The following is an 11,335-nucleotide window of genomic DNA, read 5'->3' on the forward strand; positions in this document are numbered from 1 at the left end:
ACTCGGAAATTCCCTCGTGTGAATGTGTAAAAGAAAAAAAATCAATGTTTGAGTTTTATGTGTTGCTTTCAGTATTTACAAAAATACATTTTTGGTAATACCAGACTGCAAATATCGATTTGTAGGCCTGTACCATTCACTGTCCTAATTGCAGGATCAAGATTTATAAAATATTGTATCTGATTTTGTTGGTTGTCAATTAAAAACAGCTGCTACTCCAAGACAACTACTACCATCTTCAAGACAAGAATTTCCACCTAGATATAGTTTAAAAGTGTATTTTCCTTCCAGGACACAAGGGGAGAGTTGGTACATTGGGTGGTACAGGTTCTCCAGTAAGTGACCGCTTAACAATTTGCTTTGTATGAGCAGCCAGGAGATGATGTTCAGCAGAGTTGGACTCAGACGAATGGGGACCCAGGTTGGAAAAACGGAGGTTATGGTGGAAACGTGACTGAAAACCATTAGTCTGTGGAGATGCCAATGGGATTTGCGGTGCTCCTGCTTGTGCCACCTTTCTAGGCTGAAAATAAAATTTGTTCATTCTAAAAAGTTTCTTCTCCCAAATACAGTATAAATTCAAAAAAGTATATGAAACATAATTTAGCCATTAGAAGATACAGTTTAAAGTTTAGCTGTATATGCTTTCATAACATGAATATTATAATTCAATTATTATAATTATAATTCAATTATATTATTCAAAGTATTATTATAATTATTCAAATTATTATTAATAATTATTATAATTATAATATATTTTAACCTCTTTAAGATGACCACCAAAAATGGCATTAAAAAGTGATCATTTATGGGGGTGGTTTTCTCAAAGAAAATGGACACTATGCATACTACATGGTGCACTAGAAAAATCACAATTTTAAGAAGATGACCCTCTTATGAACAGGATAAGAGGGAGATCTTCTCAAAATGGTGGTCTTTATAAGAGGTTTCACTGTATAAAATGTATTTATTATATTATTATTCTTTCTTCACATACATCACATCCATTGCATTCTGCAGGACTCTGCAATCACACAATTTAAGTGGACTCACAAAAAGGCTACAATCTACCAAAGTACAGAGGTAAAGTGGGAAAAGAGCAAGAGGGGTGAGTTAATGTGTTTTACAAAACAGTTTAAAAAGGCTTATCCCAAGATTAAAGGTTATCTCCTATCTACAAGTTAGGTAACATCTAGCTTATCTACCCCCACTGGTCACAGGCCCTTTGTACCCAGGGAAAATGGATCATCAGCATGCATGCTTGGTCACTGCTCCATGCGTTCTTCATGAGCTTTCTGAACATAGCCAAGCAATGTTCTAGCTATGTTATCAAGTTCAACAGAGAGCAAATGGAATGGGGGCCAAGCATGTACATTGATACTATGTTTTTTCAGGGTACAAGGGACCTCCGTTCTCATGATCAGTAATCTTGGCATAACCCCTTTAAGAGACAAAGAAGGTGTTAAGTGCCAATGTACTGAATTTGATCCTGCCCACCCTAGGCTGGAAGAAATCAATAATCCATATATGAACATATGAAGTTGACTCATTGGTGTTGTGTGGGTTACCAGTACCCAGGGCAAGGCAAGAATTGTGCCCCCCTAACCTCGCCTATTGGCAAAAAAAAGTTAGCGCTACAGTGTGTGCATTGCTGTTCACTATGTACACTTGTCTGTCCAGGTGAATACCACCGAAAGTAGTGCGACAAGGAATATACATACAGGAGTAAGAACTCCTGTCTATCACCATGCTCTCAGCTCCTGTACAGTACTTAAATTACATTAAAGGAGAAATATCCCACAGAATAATTTATTACCCTATCCAAAGGATTGGCGTTAAGTTTTAGCTCACAAGGGTTTCCGACCACTGGGACCCTGTAATCTCCCGCACAGGACCTCGGCTCTCCCCAGGAATGGGGCGTGTCGACCCCCGCACAAAGCGGTGTCCAACACACCCTCTCCACATATCTCTATAGGAGAGCTAGAGATACTGCATTCAGCTATCTCATAGAGATATATGGAGGAGGCTTGTTGACACTCTAGGTTCCCGAGGAGAGCCGGGGGGCCCATGCAGGAGATCGCAGGGGGTCCCAGTGGTTATCCCCTAAATAGATAGATATTTTATTGACATTTAAATAGCTTCGCAAAATAACTACCTGAGGTTCATAAACTGTGCATTGCACCACAACATCTTCATCTATTGCTCCCTGATTTTTCACAACTGATCCAGAGCAAGCTCCATAATGCTGTAGAGAGGAAGAAAAAATAATTACAGGAACTAGATAGATATTATACTTAAAAAAGCATTTAGTAAAAGGGTCATTGTATATAGGTTTAAGCCCACTTTTCCTAAATGCTTGTTAATTTTTAGCATGAAACAAGAACAGGAGGAACAATTTATAGTCGCTGCTGGCTTGTGCTAAGAGTCCTATAGACCACTCAATCTTATTTATGCTACTGGAAACATTGGGGGATTTATAAATGTGCCAGAAAGAGATGCACCAGATTTATAAAGAAGCAGAAGCCTCTTGAAAGCAAAAGCCTTCCTCCTCATGAACTGGAGTAGGTTTCTAACACAATTTATACTAATTTCTAACATAAATTGTCATTAAAAATGGTATGTTATGTTAAAATCTGCTTCCGTTTTTTTAAATGGTGCCAGCAGCATAAAAGAGAAAATGAAAGAAAAGTCCCAAGTTTTTATGCAAAAATTTGCAACTTTTATACTCCAAATATTTGGCATGCAAGAACAGTAAATTTCCTTCATGGTCCTTAAAATCTATGTGCTTTGCATATTGCCAGTGAATTAGACAAGTAAATTTGGGGTAATTGGACAGTTTAACAGTGTATCTGGCTCTGGCACCAGTCTTATATTAGTTCATTGACCTTTCCATTTTACTGGACTGACCTTAGATCACCATAGTACTTGGTAATAAAGACCCTGATATATAACCACACAGTGACTGTATGAAATTAGCCTTTTTCGTAGACTTATAGTCAGTATATATTTGCTGCTATGAAAATTAGTGGAATATAAAAATACAGGAATAAGACATGAAACAACTACTCACAGCACTATCTCCAGTTTCCTCCACGCATGCAAAAAGTCCAGAATTGGCATCATCCTTAGTACAGTTACTTGCTGCAATAACAAACTCAATGTGTACGGAATTGCTTATGCCAGACTGCAAATAAAAAAAGATGAAAGTTAGATTAAAAATTTTTTTTAAACAATTGTCAATATGTTTAGTATTTAGTCTCAGAACAAAAAGTGCCATGGGCCCGGGCAATAGGGTCTGAGGCAGTGGTGGTGGAGCTTGTGGCATAAGCAGAGCTATCCAGTTAGCATCCTGTTTGTGGATATGGTTAAGAAAATAAATGGTGTTGCTCTGGCTTAGCCGGGCTATCTCACAAATGTTTGGTTGTGAGTTTGATCCCTGTTTTTCTCAGAAGTTGTTTTCCATTTTTCTAAAAAAAAATGCCTATTTCTGTAATTGAATTTATTTAAAAAAAAAACAAAAAAACGTTTCCAACATTGCAAGGTTAACCCTGAGTACTTTACGTATTGAAAGGATCAGAGAATGTATAATTAGATGTTTTCTAAGTTGCAGAAGGCTAAAAAAAAAGGTGAAAGTACCGTACAAAAAACTCACATCACCTTGTAATGATTTATGCAACATGCCATTACTGCAAGTGTACAAAAGGAAACCCCTTCAGCTATGCAGAGCTTCTGAACTATTTTGGTCCGCTTTAGATTATTTTCTAAGGCTGCTCAGAGTAAGGCTGGGTTCACACTGCGGAATCTCCGGATGGAATTTCCACCGGAGATCCTGCAGGTGGCACTAGGACCCCATAGACTGCATTGCCACCCCCAGAGACGGCAATGCATTTCTGAGAGGATCTTTCGGCAGACCCACTTAGTAATTAATTCCCGTCCATGATGACAGCAATGCAGTCTGTGCGGTCCTAGCACCGTCCACGAGATCTCCGTTGGAAATTCTGTGCGGAGATTCTGCAGTGTGAACCCAGCCTAAGGGTCTATTTACACAGCAGCATTTCTGCTTGGGGAACTCCACCTCAAATTACAGCCCATAGACTTCTATGGAATTCCGCACTTCCATTCACACTTCTGAATCTACACTTGCGGAATTCCGCTAGCAGAATTCTGCAACCCAAAATTCAGACGTGTGAATGGGAGTGCGGAATCCCACAGAAGTCTATGGGCTGTAATTTTAGGCGGAATTCCGCAAGTGGAAATTCTGCCATGTGAATAGACCCTTAGTGTGAATTAGCAAACAAATTGGTGCTTGAGTGACTAAATAGCAACTTTTTAACAAAAGTCACAAGTAATAAACGAATGACCACTGCAAAATGTCATCTACACTCGACATTTATGAAGTTTAGCTGCTAAAATGCTCTAACTGAAATGTTGCAGAAAATGGACCAAAAAAAAAGCTATTTCAGGCGGCAAAATTTGACAAAAAAAAAAGAGTGTAAACATGATGATAAATGCCCCCATGGTCTCTAGCAGTGATCATGACACATGGTCAGTCACATGATGTAACCGCCTGAGCATCATTCCCGCTGCATGAGAGAAGCATTCCACTTGCTGCACAAGTGGTCACATGACCATGCCACTAACTGTGTACCACTACTGTGATCATGCATCTCAAGCTGTCATTACAGCTGGCCCATTGGTGCTCACTTTCCTATGCAGGCTTTAGATGAGGGTCGCAGAACAGTTACTAATAAACAAGAGCTAGGCCTACACATACCAGTTATCGGGAATGAGCATTTCGAGGAATGCTAATTCACCCAACAATTGGTCCATGCAAAAAGGGCCTTATGGCAAGTATCAACTTTGTCTGCCCTATCCACAATGTTATAATGGAGGGGGTTCTCAAAGCCTATTTAGGACCTGAATTCCCTAGGGCCTGTGTGCATTTTTATCTTAACATGTATGTTTTGCCACCCTGCTCATGTTTTAATGTAGAATAATAAATGTTTTAGAGTTTAGCCCTGTCACAGACAGTTGTAATCCTGTAAGAATACATGAACCATTTATCCAATGTTGTGACATTTTTACCTGAATACTTCCTCGGCCAATCTCATGGAGTAAGTAAAATGCTGTGCTGTTCCCACCATTGAATTTGTGAAGGGACACATCAGCTGCATGGACAACCTGGGTATCATTCATAGGCGCCAGGAATGGGCAGTTAGGACAAATTCTGCGAATATTTTCTGCGGAATCTAAAGACAGACAAATCATTTGACATTAGAACACTTTTTTCTCCTATGTAAACATTTTCTTTGACTTAATTTACCTGTTGGAAAAGACTTATTTCATTTTATGACTTAACTTTTGAATAGGTATACTCAAATATAATCAATGCTTATAATACACTATAAGCAAAGTTGATTTTATTTGGTCCTCTGTCCCCTCTCCCTGCTAACAAACACCCTCCAGTGCAAGTATGGTTGGTATATTCTGGTGTGCCACAAATCAGGACCCATGGTCACTCAAGTTCCCATGCAGCAGGGTACTAAAACATTTCACGATTAAATGCCAATGAATCCTCTAACTTTACAAAAAACTATTTTAGCTGAATTCAACACATGAAAACAATTTACCTAGTTCAGATTTGCACTGGGCACCTACAACTGTAAAGATTCCACTTTGTTTCTGGATTTTGAAATCACAGTCAGCTTCCACTGCCTGCGAATAAAAAAGACACAATACAGTGTGGAACATCAATGGCAAAACAGAGGGCGATGTCAAGAAACTATGATAGCTTGTAATTGCAATACATAGAAAGATTATAAACATCATTGTAGGTTATTACAAGACTTAAAGGGGGTATACTGTAACCATTTCTAATATAGATGAGCGAACTTTTCAAAAATGTGATTCGGCTGATTCACCTAATTTTCCGATTTTTTTTTTCAATACGAATTTATTTGTGGCGAATCTATATTAAAAAAAGGCTGTTTCTAGCCTACAGAGAGCCTCAATAGGGGTATAGAACACTTTGCTGGTTTCTAACACGCATATGGAGTGTGGAGTATAGAAATGTTCTATAGTAGGGAATGGCAATCTATAGAGAGCCCTAATATCTAGAGCATTATTTATAATCCATAACTGCTGGGATCTTTTCTTATCTTCTGTGCCATGCACAAAATGAAAGCATTATATATTTCTTTGGGATGTATGTATATGTAGTTAGCCTATTGTGTTTATGTCAATGGTCCATGATCATGTACACATACCTGTTCGATTACTGGCCTCACGGCACAGAGCTCTAAGGGCGTTGGACTCAGAGATGGGCATTTTGTCTCCAAGAGATCTAACTCCAAAATATAAATTTCTCCAGATGCCTTAAATACAAAGTCAAACACAATACAATAAAATGGTGGATTTTAGATTGAGAAAGCAATACATTTCATATCATGATTTTAATTCACTCAAATGCCATAATTTTAATCATCCTAAGGCAACTTTGAAAATTTGGCTAAGCACCACCTGCCAAATGTGCCAACCGTAGTCCTCTCCATCTCTACGAGAGAAGAATAAGCCAGATTCAATGCAAACCTGGTGAAATAACTGTGTACAGATCAGCAAATGTTTATTAATTCATTTTCCAACATGATTCTACCTAATTCTTTGTACATCCTACATCTAGCAGTGACTAGTTCTACTACTAATATCTATTACTAATACAATAAAAGGACTGTAAATAATTTAAATACTTAAAGGGGTAAACAGATTTGTAAATTAGTTCTATTTAAAATCTTAATCTTAATACAGCTTCTGTATTCTACACAGGAAGTTCTTTCTTTTTTAATTTCCTTTCTGTCTGACCACAATGCTCTCTGCTGACACCTCTGTCCATGTCAGGAACTGTCTAGAGCAGGATAGGTTTGTTATGGGGATTTGCTCCGGCTCTGGACAGTTCCTGACATGGACAGAGGTGTCAGCAGAGAGCACTGTGGTCAGACAGAAAATAATTTCCTCTGTAGTATACAGCAGCTGATAAGTACTGGGTTAAGATTTTTTAATAGAAGTAATTTACAAATATGTTTAACTTTCTGGCACCAGTTGATTTAAAAAAAAAATTCTACTGGAGTACCCTTTTAAATCTTCCCTGAACATTTATCTTAATGTTTCATATAAGCACATCAAATCTAGTAGCCAAAAAAGAATGTTTGGCTTACCAAAGAGTGCACATTGACATTCTCAACCCGGTTCAAGGCATACTTATATCCATGCTTGTGATGGTCATTTACGTGCTGAACGGCTGCAATAGCTGCTTCATGTACTTCTGCATCATCACAGTTTACAACCCGACCAGGCTGAGGTAAAGATACCCCAGAGCAACCAATGAGTAACGGAGCCAAAACTAGCAGCAGCTTCATGATGTTACAGTGTGGCTGATGGTGAGATGAGAATAGTGCTGTACATGGCAGCTTCTTTATATAAAGTAGATAAATCATGGTCTTGCCAGGGAAAATATTTGCTCTGGCATTTCAGCGCTGAGCACATGAAACAAGAATAAACATTTGAGAAATCAATTTGTCTAGCTGGACTTCTGAAATGCAAACTAAATGTCTATATTAATAGAAATAAAATAGTGTGTTAGAATCTACCATCTAGAAACACTTTCTTTAGGCTATTTGGTAAGAAACAGGCGCGTAACTATAAAGGTAGCAGAGGTAGCTGTCGCATCGGGGCCCTGGTGTCTAAGGGGGCCCCAAAACACATCTGCCCCATAAGAGTCCAGTATTATAATTGGCATACAGTGGGGATCAAAAGTTTGGGTACCCCAGGTAAAAATTTATATTAATGTGCATAAAGAAGCCAAGGGAAGATGGAAAATCTCCAAAAGGCATCAAATTACAGATTAGACATTCTTATAATATGTCAACATAAGTTAGATTTTATTTCCATCATTTACACTTTCAAAATAACAGAAAACAAAAAAATGGCGTCTGCAAAAGTTTGGGCACCCTGCAGAGTTAATATCTTGTCCTGCCCCCTTTGGCAAGTATCACAGCTTGTAAACACTTTTTGTAGCCAGCCAAGAGTCTTTCAATTCTTGTTTGAGGTATCTTTGCCCATTCTTCCTTACAAAAGTCTTCCAGTTCTTTGAGATTTCTCGGCTGTCTGTCATGCACTGCTCTTTTAAGGTCTATCCATAGATTTTCAGTTATATTGAGGTCAGGAGATTGTGAAGGCAATGGCAAAACCTTCAGTTTATGCCTCTTGATGTAATAACCCGTGGATTTTGAGGTGTGTTTAGGATCATTATCCATTTGTAGAAGCCATCCTCTCTTTAACTTCAGCTTTTTCACAGATGGCATCAAGTTAGCATCCAAAATTTGCTGAAATTTTATTGAATCCATTTTTCCTTCTACTCGTGAGATGTTCCCTGTGCCACTGGCTGCAATACAACCCCAAAGCATGATTGATCCACCCCCATGCTTAACAGTTGGACAGAGGTTCTTTTCATTAAATTCTGTTCCCCTTCTTCTCCACACGTACCTTTGCTCATTCCAGCCAAAAAGTTAAATTTTAACCTCATCGGTCCACAGAACTTGTTTCCGAAATGCATCAATCAAGCTTGTCTATATGTTCATTTGCAAAGTTCAAACACTTTTTTTTGTGGTGAGGACATAGAAGAGGTTTTCTTCTGATGACTCTTCCATGAAGATCATATTTGTACAAGTATCTCTTAGTGTACCACAACTCCAGTGTCTGCCAGATCTTTCTGGAGGGATTGTGCAGTCAAATGTGAGTTTTGAATAGTTTTTCTCACAATCCTGCAAGCTGCTCTGATATTTTTGTTGGTCTTCCAGATCTTGCTTTAACTTCCACTGTTCCTGATGACTGCCATTTCTGAATTACATTCCGAACAGATGATATTGACATCTGAAAATGATTTGCTATCTTCTTATAGCCTTCTCCAGCTTTGTAAGCGTCAACTATTTTCAGTTTCAGATTTCTAGACAACTGCTTAGAAGAACCCATGGTGCTCATTGTTGGGGCAAGGTCAGATGAGTCTGGGCATTTAAAACCTTTGAGATTGACATCACCTGGTCTTCCCAGATGATGATTGAGAACAATCAATGACACTGGCAGGTCTCAGCTTTGCAAAGGGGGCAGTGCATGCTATAAATTCTGCAGGTTGCCCAAACTTTTGCAGATGCCATTTTTTCGTTTTCTGTTATTTTGAAAGTGTAAATGATGGAAATAAAATCTAACTTTTGTTGACATATTATAAGAATGTCTAATCTGTAATTTGATGCCTTTTGGAGATTTTTCCATGTTTCCTTGGCTTCTTTATGCACATTAATACATATTTTTACCTGGGGTGCCCAAACTTTTGATCCCCACTGTATGGGGCCCCGTTGAAGATTTTGCATCTGCACCCAGAAGCTACAAGCTACACATTTGGTCAGGAACTATGTTTTCTTATGCCATGGCTGGATTATACAGTACAGCTACCTTAATGCCAAGTACAGTGCAAAATTTTAAGGTTCACAACTTTATTTACTCTGTAGACACTGGGTGACTGAAATTCCTTGGATGATACTTGTCTTAAAGTCTTCTGTTGCCTGTAAAGATTTAGGCCCAGTCCCTTTAAAGCTTTGCATCCTATGTCTAACTTTGATTGTGCTGCTCCATGAAATTGTACCTTACCGCTCAAGTAAAACCTTGGCCAAGGATCTTAGCTCACCCAAAGATGGAAGGGATCAACCTCTTTATTTTCCTTCTGTAGCCCACCTAAGGTAAAAAAGGCATTCCTATGTACAGGGTTCAATCAAGGTAATAATAAACATGACATTTTTTTGTCTTAATAAGTATCAGAACCCCCAAAATATGTTGAGAATTAGACAAATATAAATGTCAATTTTGTTCCACTCTGCAGAGGGACCTTATTTTTTTTTTTGGGCTACAACTCAACCAAGTGCTATTCTGTCCCTTGCTTCATGCTTTGACCACAGTGTGGTCTGTCTGCAGATGTTTTGCCAGTCTTTGTATACTGGAAACAGTAAACATCGATATACACATTTACTCAGCAACTTGGGTCACAGATGCAGCAACCAGACCTGCACCAACAATCATTTGGAACTCCACATACCATGCCCCCTAAACAAATAAATGTTATTAAAACAATACAAGTTATAATGTTAATCAACAGTGATCTAAGTTACGTGATGAAGAAAAAAAGGCATTTATCAGTGATGGCAGGAGTGTCAGGAAGGATCGGGGTATCTATTTAAATTGTCCAACCCATGTATATATATATATATATATATATATATATATATAATTTTTTTTTTTATCAGATAGTTGTGATTTAGTTTTCACAATAAGAAATATACAAGCCGACCCCCCCCCCCCCCCTTTCTGTTTGGTACATCTGGTTTTTCAGTTGCTGTTCAGACTGAACAGATGGAGCTTCCCATGTTTACTGAAGGAATCAGTTATAACAAGAGGTTTGTTGTTCTTATAAAGCTAGACAGACAGGATTACAACATTGACAGCAGCAGCAGAGGGAGCATATATACACTTTGATCCTTTTTTTTACTGTGTGCCAATTACCTCAGATAACATAGACCACAGATTTGGTCCTAGTGGGAGGTTGAGGTAGAGTGAATGTAAGCTATTGGGTGATAACAGCTCTAACCAGCTGACCCTCTCTAATGTCATATTATTGTTGTTTTCACATATACTTTTTCTAAGCTTTTAAAGGGGTTATCCACCATAAAGCGATTTTAGTACGTACCTGCCAGACAGTAATGGACATGTATAGGAAGGATCTGCGCTTGTCTTGGGGCTAAATGGCTATGTTGTGAGATTACCATAATACTGTGGCTAGCTTTTTGTGAACTGGTATTTCCTGTTTGAGTTTTCTTTTTTGCCTACAAATCCTATAATTCCATTTTCCTCCCTCCCACACATCAGCCACCCCACCCATTGAAACATAAATGAGCTGCATTCATTCAAAAGACCTGTGGTTTTCAATCAGGGTGCCTACAGCTGTTGCATTAGTTGCAGATTGATCTCTCTCCCACCCAGCAGTTGCTCCACCCATTGAAGCAGACAGGCTCCCTGTCATCAGCTAACTAGTGAATCAGATCTCGTCTGCATTGCAACCTGGGAAAAACAGTCATTTTGTATGCGGTAAAAAAAATATTGGGGTGAAAATCACAGAAGAATTGCGAGAAAACCATCACACAGGTAGAGACACTATATTATGAACTTATAACTTTACAGCCCCTGTAGCATAGTCGAATAAAAAAATAAAAACTTGAAATTCCCCTTTAAAGGA

General features: G+C 38.5%; 1 protein-coding gene across 1 annotated transcript; it reads right to left on the reverse strand.

Moving 5' to 3' along the window:
* Window positions 1–268: 268 nt before the first annotated feature.
* On the reverse strand, window positions 269–7,415 carry AHSG (alpha 2-HS glycoprotein). The gene is made up of 7 exons (XM_056563207.1): window positions 7,215–7,415; window positions 6,270–6,377; window positions 5,634–5,718; window positions 5,089–5,252; window positions 3,074–3,187; window positions 2,159–2,248; window positions 269–523 (listed from the first exon to the last, which is right to left on the reverse strand). Exons 1-7 carry the CDS (start codon window positions 7,413–7,415, stop codon window positions 269–271), a joined length of 1,017 nt encoding a protein of 338 aa, XP_056419182.1.
* Between the last annotated feature and the right edge of the window lie 3,920 nt (window positions 7,416–11,335).

This window comes from Hyla sarda, chromosome 3, assembly GCF_029499605.1.
Source record: "Hyla sarda isolate aHylSar1 chromosome 3, aHylSar1.hap1, whole genome shotgun sequence".
In the NCBI taxonomy this organism is placed as follows: Eukaryota; Metazoa; Chordata; class Amphibia; order Anura; family Hylidae; genus Hyla; species Hyla sarda.

Excerpts from the sequence above, each read along its gene's own strand:
- AHSG (XM_056563207.1), bottom strand. The coding sequence starts at position 7,415 with ATGAAGCTGCTGCTAGTTTTGGCTCCGTTACTCATTGGTTGCTCTGGG. Across the intron at positions 5,719-6,269 it reads TGAGGCCAGTAATCGAACAG|GCAGTGGAAGCTGACTGTGA; the intron begins GTATGTGTACAT and ends TTTTATTCGCAG. Across the intron at positions 2,249-3,073 it reads AGGAAACTGGAGATAGTGCT|CATTATGGAGCTTGCTCTGG; the intron begins GTGAGTAGTTGT and ends TCCTCTCTACAG.